This window comes from Eretmochelys imbricata, chromosome 3 (assembly GCF_965152235.1).
Source record: "Eretmochelys imbricata isolate rEreImb1 chromosome 3, rEreImb1.hap1, whole genome shotgun sequence".
In the NCBI taxonomy this organism is placed as follows: domain Eukaryota; kingdom Metazoa; phylum Chordata; order Testudines; family Cheloniidae; genus Eretmochelys; species Eretmochelys imbricata.
The window spans coordinates 84,597,724-84,625,152 of NC_135574.1; the positions used below are offsets into that span (position 1 = coordinate 84,597,724).

Here is a 27,429-nt window from a genome sequence, read left to right on the forward strand (position 1 = left end):
CAAAACAGAAATGTAGTCTAGAGGAAATTATTATCAGGTGGGTGCACAAATGGTTGAAAGACCATATTCAAAGAGTAGTCATCAATGATTTGCTGTCAAACTTGGGAATGTATATAGTGTGGTCCCTGCAAGGTTCTGTTCTGGGCCCAGTACTATTTGATATTTTAATTAATGACTTGGATAAAAGTATGCTTATAAAATTTGTGGGTGACACCCAGCTAGGAGGGGTTGCTAATACTTGGAAGACAAGATTAGAATTCAAAACAACCTTGACAAACTGGAGTATTAGTCTGAAATCAACAAGATGAAATTCAAGACAGACAAGTGCAAACTACTGCACTTAGAAAAGAAAAAAAATCAAATGCACAATTACAAAATGGAGAATAACTGGTTAGGCAACAGAACTGCTGAAAAGGATCTGTGGGTTATAGTGGATCACAAACTGAATATGAGGCAACAATAACAGTTGTGGAAAAGGCTAATATTCTGGGATGTATAAACTAGGGCTGTCGATTAATCATAGTTAACTCACACAATTAACTCAAAAAAAATCAATCACCATTTAAAAAGTAATCGTGATTAATCACAGTTTTAATTGCATTGTTAAAGAATAGAATAACAATTGAAATTTATTAAATATTTTGGATGTTTCTACATTTTCAATTATATGGATTTCAATTACAACACAGAATACGAAGTGTATAGTGCTCACTTTATATTATTACAAATATTTGCACTGTAAAAACTATAAACAAAAAAATTGTATTTTGCAGTTCACCTCATACGAGTACTGTAATGCAATCTCTTTATCAGGAAAGTGCAACTTACAAATGTAGTTTTTTTGTGTTACATAACTGCATTCAAAAATAAAAAAACGTAAAACTTTAGAACCTACAAGTCCACTCAGTCCTACTTCTTGTTCAGCCAGTCACTCGGACAAACACATTTGTTTACATTAGCAGGAGATAATGCTGCCAGCTTCTTATTTACAATGTTACCTGAAATTGAGAATAGGCGGTCGCATGGCACTTTTGTAGCGGGCATTGCAAGCTATTTACGTGCCAGATACGCTAAACATTTGTATACCCCTTCATGCTTCAGCCACCATTCCAGAGGACATGCTTCCATGCTGATGACGCTCATTAAAAAAAAAAAAAAAAAAAAAAAAGAATTAAATTTTGACTGAACTCCTTGGGGGAGAATTGTACGTCTCCTGCTCTGTTCTTCCTGCATTCTGCCATGTATTTCATGTTATAGCAGTCTCGGATGATGACCCAGCATATGTTGTTCATTTTAAGAACACTTTCACTGCAGATTTGACAAAACGCAAAGAAGGTACCGCTGTGAGCTTTCTAAAGATAGCTACAGCACTCGACCCAAGGTTTAAGAATCTGAAGTGCCTTCCAAAATCTGAGTGGGACAAGGTGTGAAGCATGCTTTCAGAAGTCTTAAAAGAGCAACAGTCTAATGTGGAAACTACAGAACCCGAACCACCAAAAAAGAAAATCAGCCTTCTGCTGGTGGCATCTGACTCAGATGACGAAAGTGAACATGCATTGGTCTGCACTGCTTTGGATCATTATCAAGCAGAACCCTTCATCAGCATGGACGCATATCCTCTGGAAGGGAGGCTGAACCATGAAGGGACATATGAATCTTTCGTGCATCTGGCACGTAAATATCTTGTGACGCCGGTTACAACAGTGCCACGTGAACGCTTGTTCTCACTTTCAGGTGACACTGTAAACAAGAAGCGGGCAGCATTATCTCCTGCTAATGTAAACAAATGCGTTGAGTGACTGGCTGAACAAGAAGTAGGACTGAGTGGACTTGTAGGTTCTAAAGTTTTACATTTTTTATTTTTGAATGCAGTTATTTTTTGTACATAATTCTACATTTGTAAGTTACACTTTCATGATAAAGAGATTGCATTATAGTACTTGTATGAGGTGAACTGAAAAATACTATTTCATTTTTTACAGCACAAATATTTGTAATAAAAATATAAAGTGACCACTGTACACTTTGTAGTCTGTGTTGTAACTGAAATCAATAAATTTGAAAATGTCGAAAACATCCAAAAATATTTAAATAAATGGTGTTCCAGTATTGTTTAACAGTGTGATTAATTGCAATTAATTTTTTTAATCGCTTGACAGCCCTAGTATTAACATGATTGCCATATGCAAGACATGGGAGGTAACTGTTCCACTCTATTCGGCATTGGTGAGGCCTCAGCTGCAGTACTGTGTCAAGTTCTGGGCGCCACAATTCAAGAAAATTTGAGAGAGTCCAGTGGAGCCCAACAAAAATGATAAAAGGTTTAGAAAACATAACCTATGAAGAAAGTTTAGAAAAAATGAAAGTTAGTTACTTGTTACCAGCGGTCATCAAGATGGACACTGCACAGTCACGCTCTTGGTATGTGTTGACCAATGCAAGTGAGATGGTGGAACTTTCTGGCAGCAGGGCCTCTTAAGTTTGAGAGCATTCTGAGGGCCTGGCTATAAGAGGGGGCATGGCACCCATGTCTTGGGGTATGCATCTCCAGCATGCCTTCATGGCTTGTTGTGAACTGCAGGTGCGTTGCACTCAGCACCCTTTGGAGCTTTTCAGACAACTACCCAGACCAGATTAGTTAAACCAGTCCCTGCAAAGGGAGGTTAATTTATTTATTCTGCAGAGGGTAACTCATTTATTTAGCTGCTCTCTTTGGGCCCACATAAGAGTCCTGGTCAGTTTCCTCACCCAGCTCTGGGAGGAGAGCTGGCCTTTGGAGAGACTATCCCCCTCTTTAAGACAAGAGCCTCCCAGCTCTCCTCCTTGGAGCGGGAATTATACTTTAAGCCAGCTGTAGAGCCTCAGGCAGCTTTTCCTACAGCAGGCCCTTTTCCCTATCAGTCCCTCCACCCTCAGGCTGGGAGGCTCAGCAGGCAGATCTTCTCCTGCTGCTGTCTTCTCCCTGCTAAGTCAAGGCCCAGCACATGCCTTCTGTCTCCCCGCAGGGTTTACAGGCATCTCCCCTCCTATGGAGGAGGTGGCAGCACTGATAGTGGCCCCTTCTTCCAGCTCATTCCTTTTTGGCTGCCCCACCATCTCTGCAAGGCTCCAAGTCGCGGGCCCTTAAAGACAAAGTAACAGAATTCCTTCTAAATACTACTTCTGTCCTGGACCTCTTTCCTTTCTCCCCATGTCTCTTCAGGCTTTGAGTATCAGGCCTCCCCAAGCTCTTAAAGGATCATGACATCTGATGCGGAGGATTGACCACTATGCAATTCAGCCCCAAAGGGGCAGGCTACCCTGTCACAGTCTGTTGCCACCTCAGTTCCTTCCACCGCTAACAAGAATACCAAGTAATATTGAAATTAGGACTGCAGGAGTGGGGAAGGTGGGCAGAGACTATGATTATGCAGAGTCCACCTCAAAGAACTATGGTTACATTTAAGTCTTCATTTCTTCTTCATGTGTCCTTTGAATATTCCCACTCTTGGGAGAGTTTGGCAAGCAGTACAGTAAGAAGGAGGGAGGAAGGTGGAGTCCTAATTAAACAATGACTGGGCCATGGCTCTGCCAAACTGCATCAGACCCGGCTGCCAGATCCAGTGCATAATGCTTCATAAGTGTGAACAGAACTCCATGTAGCAGCTTTGTATAATTCAATAAGGAGAATATGTTTAGCAAAAGCTACAGATGAAGCAACCACTCTTGTAGAATGGGGTGAAGAGGAACAGGAGAATAGACTGAAGCTCCTTTATAACGCTATTCAATAGACTGTCTAAATTATCTAGAAAGGGACTGTGCTGAAATGGCCTGACCTTTAGAGTTACCCACATACGAGACAAATAACTTAGGAGAAGACCTGAACTTTTTAGTTCTATCCAGATAATATGAGAGTGCGCTCTTTGCAACTAAGGAATGTAACAGATTCCCCTTTATATGTCGGTGTTTTGAAAAGAATACTAGTAAATTAATACTTTGATTTATATGAAACTCAAAATTATTTTAGGAAGGAATTTGGGATGCAATCTAAGAACCACCCTATGCTTATAAAAAGTAATAAAGAGGCTCCCGCCACTAAGGCATGTAGCTCACTAACTCTTTTAGCAGAAGTGACTGCTATTACAAAAGCTGTCTTACAGAAAGATAAAAAAGCAGCTCACTAGAGGTTAAAATCAGGGGAGACATAAGCTGCATTAAAACGAAGGTCAAATTCCACAAAGGGACAAGGTCCCATACTGGCAGATACAGATTCAATAAGTCTTTTTAAAACAGTTTTTCCACCAGTATATGTGAAAACAATTATTTTCCATAATGTGAGTATGGAATGCTGCTGTAGCTACTAAGTGGACCTTAATGGAGGAGAGAGACAAATCCATTGATTTTTAGTGTAGCAAGTATTGTAAAATAAGTTGCATAGGAACTGAAACTAGACCAACATTCTTACCAGATATCCATACACCAAAATCTTTTCCACTTAAAACTATAACTTTTTCTAATAGATAGTTTCCTAGCATTAATTAGAAGTTGTTTTATTTCAAAAGAGCATGGTTTTTCTAAATCTGTCAAAGGCCTATTGCCCAAGCTGTCAGATCTAATGTTTGCAGATCTGGGTGGAAGACCTTCCCCTATTGCTTGGACAGCATGTCTGTTGTTATTGGGAGCATCTTGTATTTGCCGTTGGATAAATGAATTAACTCAGTGTAACACTTTGCCTTGGCCATACAGGAACAACGAAAATCAACCCTGATAGAATTCGGTCTTATTCTCTTTAGCACCTCTAGAATCAGAGGGAATGGGGGAAATGCATACATCAAGCCCCTTCCCCAATCAAGCTGAAATGCATCCAGCAATGATTGACTGTCTGAGCCTGCTCTTAAGCAAAAAGAGGGGTGTTTCATATTGGGTTTTGGTGATGAATCTCTGTCCAGAAACGAACAAAGACTGAAAATGTTCTGAATCACTGAGTCTTTAGAGGCCATTCATACATCTATGAGGAATCCCTGCTCAGTTGTTCCACAATCTCATTGTATTCTGCTACTGCCTGCAAGGCAATTGGGTACATGTTGTATAGGATACACCAGTCCAAAAGTTTTATTGTCTTGTTTCGCAGTTGAAACAATTGAGCTCCTTCCTGTTTGTTCAAATAATACATTGCTCACATGTCCATAACCATTTGAACTACTGCACTCTGCACCTGGAGAAGAAACGCTTTCAGAGCCAGATGGATCACCGTCAGCTCTAACGTGTTTACGTGCACTGGGAATTCTCTGCAGCTCCAAAAATCTCAAATGAATAGGTTGCAGAGATATACTCCTCAACCTATCATAGACCCATCTGTAGTAACTCTTAACATAGGAGGAGCTGGGTTGAACCAGCCTCCTTTGAGGACATTCTGTAGTTTCAGCCAACACATCAGAGACAGTATTCTTAGCATACTGTCCATGCGGAGTGTGAAGTTCCTTTATAGCCAGTGTTGAGCCTGGCATATGGAATCACTTGTGCTATGGGTCCAATGCGTGCAATAGTAGTTTTGGAGCTGATCAGAATATGCTCAAATTCTGAGGGGAAAGGAGCACATGAGCACTCTAACAGGTACTGCTACCAGAAGTTTCCACTGTCCCAGCTGCACCAGTCAGCCTTGAGTAAAAAAGTGTGAGGGGTGATCTGATAAGTCTTCAAATATGCTAAGGGATCCTCTAAAGAGGACAATGATCAATGGTTCTCCAAGTCCACTGAAAGTAGGACAAGAAGTAATCACTTTAGTCTGCAGAAAGGCAGATTTAGGTTAGATATTGGGGGGGGGGGGGGATTCTAATTATAAGGATAGTTAAGCACTGGAATAGGCTTCCAAGAAAGGTTGTGGAATCTCTGTCACTGGAGATTTTTAAGAACGGGTTGGACAAATACCTGTCAGAGATGGCACTTCATCCTCCCTCAAAGCAGGGAGCTAGAGTAGATAACCTCTTAATGTTCCTTCCAGTCCAACATTTCTATGATTCTACAATAAGCCTGGGTAGCGTTTTTTATTTGTAACCTTTTATTCAATCAAAACTAGATGCTCAGATTTGTGTGTTTATCCATCCATCCATATAATTTTTTCCTACTATTTTTGTAATACAACTGCAGTTACTGCAACCTGCTAAGTCAAAAAAGAATATCTGAAGCATCACTAGAGGTTCAATTCTTTCAAGGGGCTGCCAGAGCCTTTCTCCACCAACTCCCCATTGCCAGAGTCTTTCCCTGCTGCCTCCCGCCTTCTGCCTTTCAGTTAGGTGGGGAAAGTCTTCGGCACTGGGGAGGCAGTGGGACAGCAGTGTAGATGTCGGTGGCATGGCTTGGGCATGTAGAGAGTCATGTAGGTAAGGTACATACCCTAGGGTTCTGATATGTCTACTCGCCTAAGCTGTGTCTCACCTTCTACACCAGGGGTTCTCAACCTTTTTCTTACTGAAGCCCCCAACATGCTATAAAAATTCCACAGCACAATAACTGTTTTTCTGCATATCCAGTAGATTAAAAGCCAGATCTGGCGTTAGGGGGTAGCAAGCAGGGCAATTGCCCGAGGCCCCACAAAACTAAGTTGTTTGGGCTTTGGCTTCAGACCCGAGTGGCAGAGTTCAGGCTTTGGTTTTCTGCCCTGAGACCCAGCAAGTCTAACACTGGTCTCTCTCTGATTTATTTTGGTAGATCCGCTGAAACCTACCCACGGTCCCCCAGGAGGCCCTGGAACTCTGGTTGAGAACTTCTGTTCTATACCACTAGTTATACCTATGCTAGCTGGACATGCAACATCTGTACTCTACAAGTCACCACATGCGTAGACCCACCCATTGTTTGAATTCTGAAGAATGTGTTGAAGAACACACCTCACTGGTAGTAGCAGCTGGACAACCGCTAATTTACATAGCCAAGTATTCCAAAGGCTGTACTGTGAATCCACCCCAAACCCTTAAATTATTACACTTTATTAAAATATCTGAGCACCACAGAGTTTAACCAAAAGCTGTAATTTCCCCTGTTACGATAAATCAAACTCTGTGTATTAAATCTAGAGATTCGGCAATAATAAAATATTGCTTTTACATACATTGAAACATTTGCAGCATAATAGTTGAGATACAATATTTAAACAGCAAAGTTACACTAAACATTGGGGATTTAGTTGGGCATTGGTCCTGCTTCGAGCAGGAGGTTGGACTAGATGACCTCCTGAGATCCCTTCCAACCCTGATATTCTATGACTCTGATTCTAAAGATTGGTTTTGCAAACAGACCTTGAAATACTTCACCTTTCAACAACCACACCATGCAACTACAGACAACACCCTGTAAGTGCATGCCAGGAAAATAAGGAATGCACTTTTAAAGAATCACCTAACAATTGCTGGCAGGCAGTGTGTGAATCAATGACAGCTGCATTCTCAAAATGAATAAATCATATACAAGGTGACTCACATCAGGTGTGTAAGTCAGGTAAATCACATAACTTGTATTGCTATTGCACCACTGATAAAGAGTCCATTTATAAATCTGAAATAAAAGTTGTACGCTTCAAACATCAAAAACAAAAAAATAAAGGTCCAGAATGCTGGAAATACAGAACTTTCCCCTAAAACAACTCTTGCAAAGTTATTTTCATGCCATGTTATTTTTGCCACCTTGTACTGTTTCTTTATAGCAATGACCACTAAAAAAAATCTAAAGACAACATTTAATAAAGATAAAAGCTTCACTATCTGCATTTTCTACTTGCTAGTCTTTATTCTGTTGATATTTTCATAGAAATTCAGTCTGTTGCCTTTAAAACTGAAACATTTGCTAAAAAATGGCAATCCAATGTTGCAAATCAAACTAAAACATCTAATTACTGTATTTACTTCTGATTCCAAACACAAAACTAAATGAAACGAAATCACAGATACACGAAGTGTAATGACCCAGAAGGACTTCGTACATGCTTAAGATACAAGTGGAGATTACTTTGGGCTATTACGTTTTATAATTATTGCATCCACAAGCTAAATCAGCATAGGGGGATGGATATTTTTGTGTTTGGAGGAGGCGGACGCTATATGTTTGTAGGGTTGCAGTTTGGAGGTCTTTTGCTCGCAGGCAGCCGAGATCTCCACGACAGCTGAACAACGGTAGGAATCTTTCAATGGGCAGCTATTTCCAGCGAATATGATCGAATCTGCTTCTCTTCAAAAGGCAAATCGCATCTAGCTCCACCATCCATCCCCACCTCTGGCCTCTACAGTCCCCATTACATAAATTAAGCGGAGGTGGCTGGGTCAGGGTAACTCCACCCCCTTCACATCAACATAGTAACTAGCACCTTGTGGCAGCCAACGAACCCCCGATGATTGACCCCAACAATAAAAGGTCCCGCCGCCCCTCGAGCGAGGCTCCGCACTGGGCACTGCACAGGAGACGGGAGCGTGAAGAGGCACACTCCGCTACTAAAAGTGCAGCCCCCCTCCCCCACACCCTGCAGCGGCCAAGGGAGAGGAATTTACACACCTGTCCCTGCAATAGCCGGAGGGGGCCCGGGGCTCACCCCCCCACCAGCTGCAGACAGCGAGAGGGGGACCACATTGGCACAGCCCTATTGCTCCCTCCACCCCGCAGGAGATGGGGGGACGGCGAAGGGGGATGGAAGAATGGAGGGGCGGCACAGGGGGGGTCCCCCCCGATGAGGGGCAGTCCCTCTCCCCGTGGGAGGGTGGATGGGGGGGGCGCCCTGCCTGGGGTGGGCGCGGGTCACGGCAGAGGAGGTGCAGGCTGCGGGGCACTTACTCTCTCCGCTCCGCGCGGGCTCCGCTCACACCTTCATGCCGCCGACCAGCCCCGCCCTCTCAGCGCCCCAGAGGCTCGCGCTGCCTCCTGCTCTGTACCAATATACGCGGTTCAAACGGCTCCTTCCAGCCGCCTCTCCCCGCTGGAGAGACCCGTTGTGGTAGGGGAGGGACCCGAACCCGGCGCGAGCGGGGGTCGGCGGCGCGGAGCTCCCCAAAGGCTTCACAATAGACACAGAGCGGCGCGTGTGTGCGAGTGGGAGGAGGGGCTTCTCCCCGGCCCGGATTCCCTCTCCAGGCACGCGGGGGCTGTTTACCCAACACCTGACCGGCCGTCGCCGCTTCCCCCAGGGATTAGGTGGGTGTCTCCCCACAGCGTCCGTGGCGTTGAGGATCAGGGAGCCCCGATTTCTACACACACCCCCTCAAGATGGCAGGTGGTATAGTCCAATTCGCTCTCTCACTTACTCGATCTAGGGGGAGGGGCCGCTGGTATTGTGACGTATTCTAAAGCCGGCTCCTGGTTAGCCAATGGGAATGGGAGAGGAGGAGCTAGACTGGGAGTGGGCGGGGCTGCTGGCAGTTTCAAAGAGAATGGGCGGGGCTGTTTCAGAGAAAAGAGTGCTTCGAGTTCGTTTTACCGTGTTTCGCACAGCGTGTTCGAGTGTTCTGTACGCAGGTGTAAGGTTTCTGTTCCGGGCCCTGGCACTGCGGAGCAATTGACTGAATACATGTATTCCTCAATTTCCCCATGTATGAAATAATGCTGCTAAAGTTAATTTTCTCACAGGGGAGAGGGGGTTGTGAAGGTTAATTCAAACTACTGTGAAATCCATGTATTTAAGAAGACCTGATAGTGCACACATTACGGTCCATTGCATAGAGTTCACATTGAAACCAAGGAAGTGATGGCTAGATTGCATCAAAGAAGACAAGCAGGTGGACTTTAGTGCTGCCTTGGACAGAAGAAGATGGCAGATGGTTGCAGAAGGACCCAATCAACCCCAGATGATTAATAGATTCCAAGACCAGAAGGGACAATTGATCATCTAATCTGACTGGTATAACACAGGCCATAAACTTCCTCAAAATAATTCCTAGCGCAGATCTTTTAGAAAAAACATCTAAGCTTGATTTTAAAATTGTCAGTGTTGGAGACCCCACCACAACCCTTGGTAAATTGTTCCAATGTTTAATGACTCTCACCATTAAAACTATGCCTTATTTCCAGGCTGAATTTGTCTAGCTTCTGTTTGCAGGCATTGGATCATTTTATACCTTTCTCTGCTAGACTGAACACAATCCAGTGGCTGAAGGCTGAAATTAGACAAATGGTGTTGTCCATTTCCCTGGCTGCAATGGAATAAGGGGAAGAAGTATAGAGTTCATATTATGGGAATATTGCATCTTTATAATTTACAGGTAAATGTAAAATATTGCCCCCAACATCCAAAACTGTCATTCAAGTTTAATTTCTTTGATGATTTCATCACAAATTTGAGCTATGGATAACATGGAAATAGTAGGTTTCAAAGTAGCAGCCATGTTAGTCTGTATCCAAAAGAAAAGGAGGACTTGTGGCACCTTAGAGACTAACCAATTTATTTGAGCATAAGCTTTCGTGAGCTACAGCTCACTCCAATGGACGCATGCTATAGCTCACGAAAGCTTAAGCTCAAATAAATTGGTTAGTCTCTAAGGTGCCACAAGTACTCCTTTTCTTTTTATGGAAATAGTAGGTTTGGAAAATTGGTATCTGTTTGCGGATTTTATGCTTATGTCTACCCCACAGTACCTTCCATGGATGATTGGGAGTACTGGGGTCATTAGTTTTAATCTCATTCTCTTTTTGTTTTTTTGTTATGGAGTGCTTTCTTTGAGGCATTTACAGTTATATTTATTATTTGTCACTTGTCGGAGAGGCAGTGATCGTGTCATTCAGAACCACAGGATCCTGCTTTCACCCTCCAGGACGCTTCAAATCCGACCTCCCCGGCTCTGGCGCGTTGCATGCTGGGATTTGTAGTCCTTGCTGTGATTCCTGAAAGATTAAACCCTCCTTCAGCTCCATGGGAGTGGATTTCTGCTTCCCAAAAAGTTTCGTTAGAGACCCAGAAAATTATAAATAATAATTTTTATTTTTTAAAAATTGTATTTGAGTAATTTTCATTCAGTCGCAAAAACAAATAAATCTAGGAGAGGATTGTTATGTAACTGACAGGACCCGTTTGTTCCGGGTCACTGCTCCTGTGGTTCCTCCTTGCTAAGATGTCGGCCGCTATCGCCGCGCTCGCGTCCTACGGTGTCTCCGACTCGGGCTCCGACTCGGGTTCGGACACTGAGGGAAACTCCCGCCGCTCGGCGCAGGTAGCCAGCCGGGACTCGGTGCTGCATCTCGCTTCACCGTCCCCTGCCCCGCAGGCCTTGGCGGTGGACTCGGCCCCGGAGGTGGCTGTGAAGGTAGGTGCCGCCCCGGGCGTCTGGCTGCAAGGGGGCAGGAAGGGGGAGCAAGGGAATCCCCTTCCCTCCGGCCTGGGCTGGGCGGGAAGTCCCCTTCCTGCCTCCTGGGTAGCGCTGCTGGGCCTGTGCCTGGCAGGGGGCAGCTGCCCCGTGGCGGTTGCCCTTTTCCGTGTGTCTCGCTTAGTGGCTTCAGAGGCCTCGTGCTGTCTGGGCGCCCTCAGCTGGGGGGTTGGGGTGGAGACTGGGGCTGCCTGCCCCGGGCCCTGGCTGCTAGAAAGGTATTCGGGGGTGGCAGGGGATGCAGAGCCCCTTAATAGCTCGGTGGCTGGCCAGCTGCCTCTTGCATTGCAGGTGCGTAGGGTTGCTTCTTTCTCTCAGTTGTCAGCTCTCTTCAGCTACTGCACCGATTTAACCAGGTTAAAGTCTTGGACCTTGTAGCTGATCTTCTAAATTAGGTCTTGAAACAATCAGATCTCCAGTCGGCAAGGGGAGAAGGCACCTAGGGTATGAAATGTGCATGCGGAATACTGGGGGAAGCTGGGGAGAGGAGAATCCGCGAGGTCAAAGTATGCTATTCTGATGTTAACCTAGCTCTCTGCAGCCAGGTGGGGGAAGGGTGTTCGGGATTAATGTGGTAATGCTGTTCCTGACCCCCTTCCCCTCCCTCTGTGGTGGACTCGGGCTTCCTTGGTTTGGCTAACAGGTGTCTTCAACCCACTACTCAGTTCACCACTCTCTGCCCCCCCCCCCCATGCTTTTGGGGGCGGAGGGGTGATTAAAACCAGAGTATGACTCACAGACCTTTGGGATGCTGTCCTCCTCTCTGCCCCCCCCCCCCATGTTTTGTTTACACACTTCAAATTGTAGGCATCTTATACTCTTCGCTAGCTAATTGTTTCAAGCCCTGATTTAGAGGATTGATTATGTGGTTCAAAATCTTAATTTGATACTGGTCTCTGCTGTTCAATCTTTAAACTTTTTTGTTGTTTTTTTTTGTTTTGCTGTATCCCTGTTATCCCCAGATAGCAGTAGAATGAAATTGACCTAATTCTTGACACACTAACTGCTGCTTACAGTGCTGTGAATAGCAACAGTGAAGGCTGACCAGTGTTGCGTACATTTCACTCTAGTACTTCTTGGTGAAGCTATGAGCAGCATGATTTCATTTTGTAAGCTCAGAAAGACAAGACTGCATTGGTTCACTTTTAGAAAGTTATCTTCAGAACCAAAAGGTACAGAAGGTTAGAAACAATTCACTTTTAAATGAAATCATAAATTCTGCAGAAGTTGATGGCACAGTAGCACCATCACAAGCACATGTCCCAGTGAATGCATCATACTCCACAGTGCGAAATAGATGAATGGATTTTTTTTTTCCATTCACTGCCTCAAATGAAAGATGGATGTGTTATTGCAGCTGCCCATCTGACACTTATCTGTACATCCCATGATGTTTGGGCACCACCACACTCCTTAGAGTTTCTAATCTCTCTGGGATGTTAGTGTACAGTTTGACAGTCATATTAGTTAACATCTGTAAAGGGCTTTGACCATGAATGTTAAATAACAAGTAGCAGTGACAATGCATTGAGGCCCATCAGAGCCTTACATAAATTTAAAGGTGATGCCTAGGGTACCAGTCTCAAAAGCTGAACCACTGATGTACTGGTGGACCACTTTCTGCTGGTTGGAGGCTACTACTTTATCAATGTTGCAGAGAGTGTGGCTTTTTTAACACTTCCAGGAAAAGATATTTTCTGCAAGAGTCAATATTTAGAGACCTATGAGAAATCCACTCAATGTCACGGCTAACCTGGTGGCTGAACTTTGTGACTTTGTCCTTACCCATAACTATTTCACATTTGGGGACAATGTATACCTTCAGATCAGCGGCACTGCTATGGGTACCCGCATGGCCCCACAATATGCCATTTTTATGGCTGATTTAGAACAACGCTTCCTCAGCTCTCGTCCCCTAAAGCCCCTACTCTACTTGCGCTATATTGATGACATCTTCATCATCTGGACCCATGGAAAAGAAGCCCTTGAGGAATTCCACCATGATTTCAACAATTTCCATCCCACCACCAACCTCAGCCTGGTCCAGTCCACACAAGAGATCCACTTCCTGGACACTACAGTGCTAATAAACAATGGTCACATAAACACCACCCTATACCGGAAACCTACTGACCGCTATTCCTACCTGCATGCCTCCAGCTTTCACCCTGACCACACCACACGATCCATCGTCTACAGCCAAGCTCTGCGATACAACCGCATTTGCTCCAACCCCTCAGACAGAGACAAACACCTACAAGATCTCTGTCAAGCTTTCTTACAACTACAATACCCACCTGCGGAAGTAAAGAAACAGATTGATAGAGCCAGAAGAGTTCCCAGAAGTTACCTACTACAGGACAGGCCTAACAAAGAAAATAACAGAACGCCACTAGCCGTCACCTTCAGCCCCCAACTAAAACCCCTCCAACGCATTATTAAGGATCTACAACCTATCCTAAAGGATGACCTAACACTCTCACAAATCTTGGGAGACAGGCCAGTCCTTGCCTACAGACAGCCCCGCAACCTGAAGCAAATACTCACCAACAACCACATACCACACAACAGAACCACTAACCCAGGAACTTATCCTTGCAACAAAGCCCGTTGCCAATTGTGCCCACATATCTATTCAGGGGACACCATCACAGGGCCTAATAACATCAGCCACACTATCAGAGGCTCGTTCACCTGCACATCCACCAATGTGATTTATGCCATCATGTGCCAGCAATGCCCCTCTGCCATGTACATTGGTCAAACTGGACAGTCTCTACGTAAAAGAATAAATGGACACAAATCAGATGTCAAGAATTATAACATTCATAAACCAGTCGGAGAACACTTCAATCTCTCTGGTCACGCAATCACAGACATGAAGGTCGCTATCTTAAAACAAAAAAACTTCAAATCCAGACTCCAGCGAGAAACTGCTGAATTGGAATTCATTTGCAAATTGGATACTATTAATTTAGGCTTAAATAGAGACTGGGAGTGGCTAAGTCATTATGCAAGGTAGCCTATTTCCTCTTGTTTTTTCCTACCCCCCCCCCCCAGATGTTCTGGTTTAACTTGGATTTAAACTTGGAGAGTGGTCAGTTTGGATGAGCTATTACCAGCAGGAGAGTGAGTTTGTGTGTGTATGGGGGTGGGTTTTTGGAGGGGGGTGAGGGAGTGAGAGAACCTGGATTTGTGCAGGAAATGGCCTAACTTCATTATCATGCACATTGTGTAAAGAGTTGTCACTTTGGATGGGCTATCACCAGCAGGAGAGTGAATTTGTGTGGGGGGGTGGAGGGTGAGAAAACCTGGATTTGTGCTGGAAATGGCCTAACCTGATGATTACTTTAGATAAGCTATTACCAGCAGGACAGTGGGGTGGGAGGAGGTATTGTTTCATATTCTCTGTGTATATATAAAGTCTGCTGCAGTTTCCACGGTATGCATCTGATGAAGTGAGCTGTAGCTCACGAAAGCTCATGCTCAAATAAATTGGTTAGTCTCAAAGGTGCCACAAGTACTCCTTTTCTTTTTACTCCCTTTATATTATCTTTAAAAAGTGTTTTCATGGAGGCGACTTGTGCTCCAGTCCTCTTGTTGTTGATAATGACGGGGGGGGAAAAAATGAAATTTTACTCAGCTATCCCAAAACATCGCATTTAGTAGTGAGTAGAATTTTGTGTTAAATGCGAAAAAGAAGATGGGGCTATATTATTTGGCAGGCAAACTATTTTGTTTATTTAGATTTTACTACTCTACTATAGTGTGTTTTACTACTCTACTAAAGTGTCTCCACCATGCTCTGGTAACCCTTGACAATCTCTTTAAAATATACTAGCAACTAAACAGACCCATTAGTTACCCCAAAATCAAACTCAAGTGACAATACAAATACAAGAAATTAACACACACGCATCCCATACAATGCTCACCAGATCCCAAGATTATGAATCCAGGTAACAAAAGGCAGATGCACACCCTCAATTTAACGCATAGAAATTACCCTTGTCACTTCTTCCAGCTTGCTTCCTACAACCAATCAACATCCCTTTTGTCTTGTCTGGACTAAGTTGTAGCCATCTTGCCCTGGTGCGTGCCTCAACCTTTTCCAGACACCAAGTAATGCCATCAGCACTTCCAGCCATGCTGATGGAGATATAAAGCTGAGTGTATTCAGAATATTAAAGACCTTCCGGTCCATGTAAAACTCCTGATAGCTTCATGCATGCATTAAACAAAAGGAGTGACAACATGAAACGTTGCAGAACCCCCCCAGAAGAGTACTTGCATGGGGAGATGCAGGTTTCCTACACCACCTTCTGAGAGTGCCCATCAAAGTGCCACTCGAATAGGCCTGTTCACTCATGCTATGGTTTGCAAAAAAAGTCAACATCCAATTATGGTGAACTTTATCAAAGACTGATCACAGATGTAATAATATCAGGATAGATACTTGATCTTCATCTGTTGTCAGGAGATTATCCCCCGATACCACCAGAGCTGTCTCTGCTCTACCCAGGTTGGCAACTAGTGTAGAAAAGAACTGAGGCTACTAAATAGTGTTTGAGTTATCTCACCACAACCTTTTCAATAATCTTAACTGAAAATGGAAGACTTAAAATGGCATGATAGCTGGAAAGATTCAATAACAAGCAGTGATTTTTTTGAGTGCAGGAGGTACTTGTGCTTCTTTCAGTGAAAAGATACCTCCCTCTTTCAAGGATGTATTGATAATTTGTATTAACAATGTACCCAGTTCTTTCCTGCATGCTTTCACCATCCAGGAAGGATGTAGCTTTTAAGCACAAATTGATGGCCAAAGTGCATCCAAAACCAGAAGGGATTGACCCTGGCCTAACCTCAAGCAGAGAAGATTTAACTTTGTGTTCTTTAGAACATATTCTTATCCCATGGAGGCAGACAGTTCTAACCGAATCTGAGCAATTTTATCTGCAAAATAGAACGAAATAGGTCTTGAGCTTATGGTATAATGATTCTTGCATTACTGTGTTGGAGGAGTAGCAAGTCGACTGGGGAAGAAAGTCAAGAAGGTACTGGCCTGCTGACACACAACAGCTGCTCTAGCTGGTGTAGGAAGTGGCTGCAGCAATATGCTGGCCATGTATTGTGGAGGCAAGCTTGGATGGGAGAAAGAGATGAGAGATCTGGCTCTGTGAAAGGGAAGGGCACTTGGTGAGAACACTGCAGTCCTTTGATCTGACCTGTAGCCATAGAATCATAGAATATCAGGGTTGGAAGGGACCTCAGGAGGTCATCTAGTCCAACCCCTTGCTCAAAGCAGGACCAATCCACAATTTTTGCCCCAGATCCCTAAATGGCCCCCTCAAGGATTGAACTCACAACCCTGGGTTTAGCAGGCCAGTGCTCAAACCACTGAGCTATTTCTCCCTCTCATGCACCTCTCTAGTGTTTAGTGGGTTGTTGGGACTGAAAAATAAGAAATGCATGGCTTGAGTAGCTGGGTGTCTGGCTTCTAGTTTAATAACTGTTACTGCCTCTTGATTAGTTTAGCTTTGGAATCTTTATGAAATGGCAAAGATGTCAAACATGCATAGATATTAAAAGGGGAATATATTCTTAAGTATCTACAATAGCAAAACTTAGTTGCTAGTTCTAGCTTTTGGTGTTTGTAATTTATCAGACATCTAGTGGACTAGACACATTCCTGTTTGTATACTTTTATGAATTGCAACAAGTACTGCCCAAAGATGTTACTCCAAGATGCGAGATCTTAGCTGATGTTGAAAGAGGGCAAGGTCTTTGCTTTTGAACTGCATCATACATCTGCACAGTCTCTTTTGATTTCAAAATGACATTTGCACCTATGCAAATTACACTAATGAATTGTAACTATTATTTGAAATAATAATTCTTGGGGGTGTCATCCTTTAGTGTATTTTTAGTAGCTCTTCCACACGCTGCTGACCTCTGTGCTTTGTTACTCTTAGCAAATAGAACTGAAATTGTAATTTAAGTAGCAGTGTGTAAAACACATCCATCTGAGTCTTACGTCTTATTGAAGATTTTTATTTAAAAGGAAAAATGGTGGGAGTGTGCACTGACCTCTTCACACCTGACTTTTTCAAGTAATTTTTTGATCTACAAAAATAAAATATACAGTAAAGAAAAGTGGGCTATTAAAGCACTTTATGAAATTTTATATAGGAGTATGAAAAGGTCATTAAAATGTGTAACATAGCAAATATATATTTTTCCATATAAGGGCCCTATTTTTCAGTTATTGTTGAAGTGGGGATACATTTTATTTATTTGGGGAGAAGAAAAGCCAAGAACTTATTTACTGGGCGTGGAACTGACAAGAACCTAGAATTCATTAATTGGTGGGTGCCCAGAAGTTAACTGGGGAAAATGCATATTTCAGAATTGAACACTGTCACCACTAGTTTTTGTTTTTTTAAAAGGTGTCAGAGCAAATTGATTGGAGGAAAAAGATGTGGTAATAAAAATCAAATAAGTATGACTTTGAGAGTACAGAGGCATAGTGGCTCATGTACTTTTCATCTGGGTATAAGACTTATTCCTCAGGCTAATAGATGTTGTGGAAGCCGGTCATAATGAATCCTATTAGTATGAAGGTTGAGGCCAACGTAAATTCAAGATCTTTATTGTAGACGCTTTGTGAAAGAAGTTACTTATGTCAGTTGATACATTTTTATTCTAAAATTCCTCATCTTTACTAAGTAATTTCTTTTTGGTGATCAAAACTGTAGCCACAGGATACAAGACAGAGGGTGAATATCCCAAGTCTCTTACAAACATTCATGTGTTGGTTTCAAATATCCTTAACACATGGCTTCTTCAGAGTATTCAAACTGATAAAAGGAAATATTTTACGTACAGCATGTAATTAGACTGTGGACCTCAATACCCCAGGAAACTGGTGAAGCTGATAATTCAGTTTTGGAAGGGATAGTAAACCTCATGCTTCAGGTTTTAAGACAAACTCTAACTAGCGGAGATTACAGTAAAATTTCATGTAGGGAGCATATCGTCCTACATCTCTCTCTGTAGTGCTAATTACAGGCAGAGGCAAGATACTGGACTAAATAGATGTTGGGTCTGATTCAGTATGGTAGTTCCTATGTTCTTAAGTCCATGCTGTTTGTTAGTGCAACATTAGTATCAGGAAGAACTGAATCCCAACAGGGTTCCATGTAGTTTATTTCAGGAATTTAAGGTCTGTTTTTCTGGTGCTAACAGTCAGTCTTCGGGGATTATTCAGGTGCACAGAGAGCATTGCTTCAAAGTAAGAACATGAAACTTAGATGCACATAAGCATTAAATAATACTGTAGAAACTGATCCCATTTAGAATGTATCTATTCAGTTGACCGATGAATGTTCACTTTTCCAGTCATTTTAATCTCTTCTGTGTTTAAAATGTAATCCTTGTCCATCTGGAAAAAAATTAGTTTCTTATGTTTGAGGTTTTGACCATCCATATTTGTTCTGCTTTTACTTCCAGTATCCTTCCATCCCGTCCCTCCTTAATGAACTTGAAAACTGCTACACATATGTTGTGGGGCTATGCTAAGCTTCGATAGTCATTTTAAGGGATTGTTTATGTGAGGAGGACTTTACTTAATTTTTTTTAAATACAACATTTAAAACAATTCTGGGTTTATGAAACACAGAATATCCTGTGGACGGTGGAGACCTAGGTGTTGATCCTGCAGGATGCAGAGCATGCTATACTAATTCACCAAAGCATTTAGGCACATTCTTAAAGTTCAGCACATGAGTAGTCCCAGTGAAGTCAGTAGGACTGTTCATGTGGTTAAGTGTTTTGCTAGATAGGGCTAAAGTGCTTCAGAACTTGCAGGGTCAAATCCGTATTGCGTTGGACTTCACTGCAAGTACCGTATAAATCTCAGCAGGAAATGTTTAATTTCACTGAACAGGAATGTCATTTAATATTTCTTGCAGGGCTGTTAAGTTTGTGACCCATGGGATAGGGTCTCCATTTACTGCACTTTAATTTTAATGGATAACTAATGCCAATTATAAATCCTGTACAAAGCAGGCTGCCCTTGTTAGCTGCTTGGCTAGTTAGTGCTGAACTATCCTAGTGTCTGAAAACTGTGTTTTATTGACCAAACCATACAACAAAAATGTAAAATTATTTAATGTCAGGGTGGATAAAAATCAATGATTTAAAAAAAAATCTGATTTTTTTTATTTAACTCTGCTTTTTTCCTCAAAAAGCATTTTATCAAAAAAATCTATCTAAAGATAGTTTTAATTAAGATACATTATAGCTCAAAGATATCTCATCATGGAATAGGCATTATAAATACTAATTCTATAGTATGGGACAATATATTCATGTAATGTTTAAGAAAAGCTTTGTAAATGAGTTCCAATAGTTCATGATTAAGGACCCAATCTTATGGGGTTCCAGGGGCTTCTGTTTAGATTATTTAGGTTAATCTTTCTATCTACCAACTAGGGCTGCTGCTTGTTCAGGGAAAGCCTCTGGCGGGCCGGGATGGTTTGTTTACCTGCCGCGTCCGCAGTTTCAGCCGATGTGGCTCCCGCTGGCCACGGTTTGCTGCTCCCTGCATGCCTACCCTGGCCCCATGCCGCGCCACTCTGGGAAGCAGCCGGCACCACATCCCTGCATGGCCCTTGTGCCCCCTCTTCCCACAGGGCTCTGTGTGTTTACCTCGCCTGTGGGTACCTCCCCTGAAGCTTCCATTGGCCGCGGTAACCCGTTCCTGGCCAATGGGAGCTTTGGGGGAGGTACCCACAGGCAAGAGCAGCATGCAGCGCTCTCTTCCCCCCCCACCCCCACTCCTAGGGGCTTCAGGGATATGGTGTGGCCGCTTCCTGGAGCGGCGCGGAGCCCGCAGCAGTGGTAATCCCATAGGCCGGATCCAAAGCCCTGAGGGGCCAGATCCGGCCCGCGGGCTGTAGTTTGCCCACCCCTGCTCTAGCCTCACCAGATACCTCTCTTCCCCATTATGGAAGATGGCAATTATACAGGAGTCACACTGTACATAGAACACAGTCTGTAGAAGGGCTGAGAGAGGAAGCATTGTTGGTGGTCTTAGTCTGACTAACCCTTCATGCCCCTGTTGCTTGCTAGTCTCATAGTGGTGCTGTGAAGATTAAAGCATATACAGCACAATATGTTGACAAAATGCCAAATGATATAAGTTTGCATTGTGTAGCATAAAACTAACACAAGATTTGCATGTTCTAAATTTCAGAGTATACTGTACCAAGAGCATACATTCTGCTGTACCAAGAGTGTATGTGCTAATGTGGTCTAGATCTCACTTGCAATAGACCACTAGAAGGAAATAAAGAGAAGTTATAGACACGTGTTCAAATTTCTTGATAGGTAGCTAAAAGTGAAATGGACTAATAGAGAGAAAATCAGGCACACTTAAACAGTGTACTGGCTGGTTATCGCTTGTTGCACAAAAGTATCATTTGTTTGATGGAATGATGGGTAAAGCCGGAGATGCTGGAATATGGAACTGTAATGAATACAACATGTGCTTCAGTTTCAAGGACCAGCAATTTTCACATCCAAAGAATGTACATGTCGTGGTATGGGAATGAATTTATTGTATGACTTCCAAATGACTCGGCACTCTTCAGCAAACAGTAAAGTGGAACCAAAATTGCTATAGTCATCCTCCTGAGGATTGTCTTTCATACCACAATCTGTCGTCAATTGTGTTCCATTCTATAGCTGAGAGAAGAACTTAACTGGTAGAAGAAAGGGGATAAAAATAATAGAAATGAAGAATTCTTGGCATTTTATAAGGCTAGGCTTCTTTGAATCTTACAATTTAAAGAATAGCAAGCAACTGGCAGCTTAATATCAAGTAATTATAAGTCTACAAATGTCACAGACAAACTGTGAAAGTTCTTGTCTGATCAGTTTGTTGAATTTTCCTTAGAAATAACATAAATGATCCTAATCTTCATCTAAGAAATAATGAGATGGGATGCTTGTAGTATGCTTGTTGGTCTGTCAACAGAAACTGTTTGGTATGATTTGAGAAGGTTGTAAGAAACTTCTTTAGGTCATGGAGCTGTAAGAGAAAATCCTAATCTCATGTGCAAGTAAGTAATACCATTCAGGGAATTATTTTGGTACAGTTCTATTGTAGTTGCTTTGTTTGTATCTTTGTGTGTGGCTGAATGAATGGATTAGTGTCCATTATACTGTTCCTAGTCAAGAGCATGGGATATGAAACTCAGGCTTGCAAATGTACGGGTAGCTGTTGTCATCCAGGGCCAGTAAATTGGGAAGGTCATGTGATTAAAGGAATGAGGTCAGTCAGTCTGAGTGCAACACTGCCTGCTCAAGCAGGAGCCATGGAATGATTGTGTATGAATTGTTTTTATCAGGCAGGTCTAATGAAAGACAGTCTTTCTGTTTAGTCTTACAATTCCAATATTAGGCAGTACGGTAGAAATACTTGCCTGACTAGGAAAATATTTGGATTTTTTTTATTGTACTAGTTATTCTATAAGAAGATTATTTAAATTGCTTTCATAAACAGATGCTCATTTTTTCCCCTCTCCACTCTCTCTGTGATTTAGAGAACTAGATTTTAAACTCTTTAAGCCTTAAATATGTAAGCAAATACATTATTGTTGACCTGCCATTAAACTAGCAAGAATAGCTCCTGTGGGCATTACATGCTGGTGAATAGCTAACAGAGTTAAGTAAGTATATACTGTAATATGCTATATTGTTCTTCTGTAGTTTGAAAGAGAAAACTTTGCATACTTCATATCAGATTTTTTTTCTTATAAAGGAGAATTAAAATTCTAGTGTATGCTTTTTCTTTGTTCTTTTAACTACACCCATTTGATCCTATGGGTGCATAATCACTTAGGGGCTTGTGTACACAAGAAAATTTACCAGCAAAGCTATATCAGAATAATTATTCCACTATAGTTTGCTGGTGTAAATGCATCTGTGTACATTATCTCAGAGTAAAATCACAAAGTAGTAGGAAGAAGTGATTTTGGAGGCAGTCATGGCCATTTAAGGCTTTAGAGCTTTGAAACAGTATCTTAAATTGCACCCATGGTGCAGAATCTGCACTGGCTTCCAATTAGTTTATGGGTGCAATGTTTCATGCTTTTAAAAAAGAATATATCAAGATGGGTATATCCCCTGTCAAACATACCCTCCTCTCCAGTTGAGGGAACTGATGTCAAATCTTTCTTTAGGCTGGTTCTCCAGACCTTCCTGTTTAATCTCATCTTGGATTGAGTCAATGCCAGTGTACTCTCATCCAAGCCTATGAGTAAGCTGATCAAGTGCATCAACTTGGTCAGATGTCCTCTGTGAGTACAATATGCCACTCATAGTAACATAATTCTAGTTCACGTTAAATAATTTGCAATTTATAAAGGCTAAAGTACATAATTTCTGTTTCTAAATCCAAATCAGGCAAAAGTGAAAAAGTATTCAGAAAGAATAAGATGTTTTGCAAAACCTACGTACAGTCTATCTTTTGTTGATAATATCCATTTGAAGAACTGTATATGCTCTGATGGAAAATGTGTAAAACTTAAGAGATCTCGATTATTGTAGTTCCACAGGAATCTAGAGGACTAGTGAACAAACAGTTCATTTCTGATTTCCTTACAAAGTAAGCATAATGAAAAGCATTAGAAGTGTAGAGAAGGCTATGTTGTCACTTTGACTTTTTTATCCTTTAGCCCAAGAATCAGAAAGGTAGGATATGTTTACTGGATGATATTCAGTTTATACAAGCATATGCAACTCTCATTGAAGACAATAGTGGCACCTGCTTCTCTGAGTCTTTATGCCAGAGTTGAATTTGACCCATTATAATACATAAGAATGATTTAGTCTTGGTTTACATAGATCCCTGGCCCAGGCAGCTTATCTAATTTTGAGAGATAAAGGCAAACTGTTAACTCTCCCCACGTCTACTTTATCCTTTTATGTTCTGAAGTTTCATATCAGAACAACCCACAGAGATAGGTTGTTTTTGTTTTTTTTAGCAGAAAGTGCTTCCCATGGCTGGTGATAACCATTTGTGCCAGCCTGTTGACTAGGAAGTCTCACTTGAACAGCAGCTCCATCTAGGGTGTTCACCTCCCACGCAGATGTCCTAAAGACGAGCATGCTGGATCTGGTTCCAAGATATTATGGGGAAATATTACATGCTTTCAGGGTTAGTGGTAATATATTTAAATAGAGGGAGGATGAGGCAAAATGAGCAGGTTTCTAGTCAGAGGTGTGTATGTGGACTGTGATCTTGATACTAACTGACCTCAACTAATCTGGAAAAATGTGCTGTAATCTGGGGCAAAAATACAGACTGTTGCATTAATTTTCAGCCCAACCAATGGGAGTGAGGGAAAAGGTATGTATATAAAAATATATTTATTTCTGCCTTGAACATGAAAACTATCCCTATGTAGATTTCCAAGGAGAGGAGCCATATTACAGCATGCCTTCAGAGTGGGAGAGAAGGTGCATCAGTAGCAGCACAAGCATGTTCAGCGACGTGTGTGTTCCATATGGTGTCTGCCTTGCATCTTCCCGTTTTCCAAACTCCTGAATGAACACCAGAGTAATCGAAAGCACTGGATGGATAAGCTTCCTAGTCCTATTAGTTACTGGCCTGCCATTTAGGAGGCTGAGGGTTATGGCCTTGGCAAGAATGTCAATAGGGAAGGCTGGTCCAGCAGTCCCTTGATAACATAATCTATTATCATATAGGGGTAGTGGAGTTCAGTACTTGATTTTGTACCTAGTTTAACAAAAGCTTACAGCTATGGTACATCCTCCTTTGTTTGAAGCATAGCAGCATCCACAGGTAATGCTTTCTACCACCTCTGGTTGGAAAGAGACTCTCTCTCATCCTCATGGATGATCATCTGGCCCTGCTTATACATGCCTTTGTCACTTCCTAGCTGGAATGCACCACACCTGGATACGAAGCCATCAGGTCTTAGAAAACTTTAGCTAGTACAGAAAATAGCAGTGTATCTCCTCAGCAATATGGACTACCACAAGCTGTGCGGGTCTTGGTCCTTATCTACAAGGTTCTCAATGGCCTTAATCCAAAATACATAAAAGATCATCTAAAGCTCCAGGATTTGGACCACGGTTAATGACTTTATTTCTCAGGCACAGTGGAGCATAAGGGAAAGCTTTTCTGTGCAGGAAGATGGAGATTTTGTGGAGGGCAGGTCCCAGATTGTGGAACGAACTCACAGGGGTCAAGGACTATCATAAACCTCTCCACCTTCTGATCCCAGTGCAACACATATTTCTTTTACCTTCCCTTCTTATAGATGTGCATATTGCTATGTTTTAATGTAAGCATACGAATTAAATCTAACAACACACTACGCCACACTACGCTGCATACACATATTTCCCCTGGGGAGAGGATGAAGAATGAGTCACGTGAAATATGCTAGGTGTGTTGCTTAATGCATTACTGGAAGGTGCTCAGGTGAGGAGGGTGGTATAAGTACCTGTATAAAATAGAATAACTTCATCCATGTGGGGGAGTGAAAAGACCTCTCTCTTTAGCCAGCCAGTTGGCTCAAAAGCAATGTTGACTGACTTTGGAGGGAAGATTTTTCAAAAGTGATACATGATTTTTATGCCCCAATATATGGATGCCCATCTAAGGTGTCAGATTTTTGGAAGATGGGTGTTTAGCACTGGATGAAAATTGGGCCACTTTAAGGTATATGTTGAGTTGTGCACCAAAATCACTGGTCACTTCATAAAATGTTGGCAGTTGTGATGGAAAAATAGGGGAACACCATGACTAACAGAGATCCTTGGTACCTGACATCTTTACAAAGACATCTGCATTATGGAGGGAAGAAAGTTTGCATAGGGTTCTATTTATAAGCTGTGTATGTGAAAGGGAATTAAGAAATGGAGGGAATTCCTAATAACCCTGCATCTACAGAAATATCTTCTACAAAATTTCCCAGGCTCCTGCTGTTTTGTTTTTCTTATGGTACTTTGCTTTTTCTCCGTTAGGTTAATGGGTATATGGGGGGCAAATATTAGAAAATCGGGTGTGTTTTTTTTAAAATTGCACTTACAACTTTACCGGTAAAACTGAGCCTTAATTAAAACTTGTCAAACGTTTGTTCTTCATCTAACTGATACATAAGAATTCTCGCCAAGCTTTTCGTGATTTTTTTTTTCCTTCAGAACTAAAAGTAAAGTTATATAGGTATAATTTAAAAAGCATACTGTGCCCCATACAGTCAAATTAGCGTCCAGTATCTTAGATTAGCTATGTACGAGAAGTTTTGGTTACATTTCAATAGCACTTTTGTTGTTTCAGGAAGATGTAGAGACGGGAGTCCACCTCGATCCTGCTATCAAGGAAGTTCAGTACAATCCCACTTATGACACCATGTTTGCACCAGAGGTAAGAACATTTTTATTAAAACCAGAAATGTTAGTCTTCCAAATTAATTGGCGTTGCACTGAGGAATGTAAGTAGCTTAAAAGGAATGTGTTGTGTTAAAGTTGTTCTAATGTGAAATTCAGACATTGCAATGCCTATTCTCTTCAAATATGAATGTACAGAGTTCCTCAAGTTCTCCCTAGATTCAGGGTTGCCTCAACCTTCTGGACTTTAAAGTAAAGATAAGAACTTTGGCTAACTCTGAAAGACACCACATAACACAAACAGGTACCCTGAGGATATCATGTACACTTGTAATCTAACTTTAAACTATTTTAAAGAGAAGAATCGTATGAGGTATGAAAGGTGGAAATCAAATAATGTGCTGCATTGTGCTGTTAAGAAGCCAGTACAGGAGATTACCTGGCTGAACATCCTGAAGTGTCCTGTGTCTTCTGTTCTTTTGATGTCTACTCGTAATGTTAATCAGCAAGCAGTAGAGATAGTTGCCAGAAGTCATATAGATCTATAGCTTTTAGAAAATGGGTATAGTTCGGTATAAAACTAAAACCCAGTATTACCAATAGAAACCGTATTCATGTCATGTCATGATCACTCAAGTGTTTTCAATCATTTTTTTTTCTAAATTAATGTAGTATGAGCGTACAAAACTCTTTTGGGCTAAAATTAACCTTCTTCAAAACAACTTGAATTGTTTTTCTATCTTAACTGTTTTTCAGTAGCCTACAAACTATTTGTCTGAAGGATTGAAAGAGATGGTTTAAGCCTTCAAGTTATGTATAAATCTATAACTTATTTGAAAACTTATTAGTGTTATCCAGTATAAGAGTTAATGACACATTTAGACAAATAGAGGCTGTCTGCAGATTGGAAGACAACTCTGCATAAATTTTGCATCAGTTATGCTTTGTTTAGAAAACGTATTGTGCAACCATGGGAGCTAGATGCTATTTTAAACAAAAGCTCGCAATCTGCACTTTAAGTGGGCCAAATAGACAACAGTACTGTCTCAACTTATGGCTGTTGGTTTGCATAGATCTTTGATTTAAGAAACCCAAGTGGTCTCAAGTGGGACAGGTTCAGGGCTTTGTGATTGGAGTCAGCAAGCACAGCAGTCACAGTTAATGTGTGGCACTTGATTTGCACCTATTAATTAAATACTTTCTCTACCTGGTCCATGGTGACTTCAGGAAAAGTTACTACTTTATCATCTTGGAAAAGAAAATTAAGGCGCGGGGTGTGAACTACTAGTGGAGTCCCTGAGACTGGAGAGATACAGAGTTCTCTTACCTTCCTGTAATTATAGACAGAACGGTGCTATAGGCCTCTAACAAGAATTTTAGAAAGACAGGAAATTTAAAATGGAATATCACAGTGAAAATAATCGTTCAGTGTTAACTCCTGTCTCGTATTGAGACTAAGAGCATTATAGGGAAGTAAACTGAGAACACAGTGCGGTTCTTTACATGGCATATTGTCAACCTGAGGGAACCACTGCTACAGGCGATCAAGCCCAAGGGGCTGATCCTGGGCTGCATTCAGCATGTGTAAATCCTGTTGAGTACATTTGGTCCTGCGTATGTGAAACACATCTCTGAATCTGATCAAAATGTTATGGCTACATCCTTTCTTCTTCAAAGGACAGGATAATTT

The 27,429-nt window shown here is 41.9% G+C and overlaps 1 protein-coding gene across 1 annotated transcript in view; it reads left to right on the forward strand.

Moving 5' to 3' along the window:
* Nucleotides 1-11,057: 11,057 nt before the first annotated feature.
* The window catches only part of CDC40 (cell division cycle 40), a 54,975-nt gene continuing 38,603 nt past the window's right edge, over nt 11,058-27,429 (forward strand). Inside the window, exons 1-2 of the mRNA XM_077812933.1 lie at nt 11,058-11,255; nt 25,690-25,776. Of these exons, the coding sequence (XP_077669059.1) occupies nt 11,064-11,255; nt 25,690-25,776 (279 nt within the window). The 5' untranslated portion in view covers nt 11,058-11,063. The remainder of the gene's footprint in view (nt 11,256-25,689; nt 25,777-27,429) is intronic.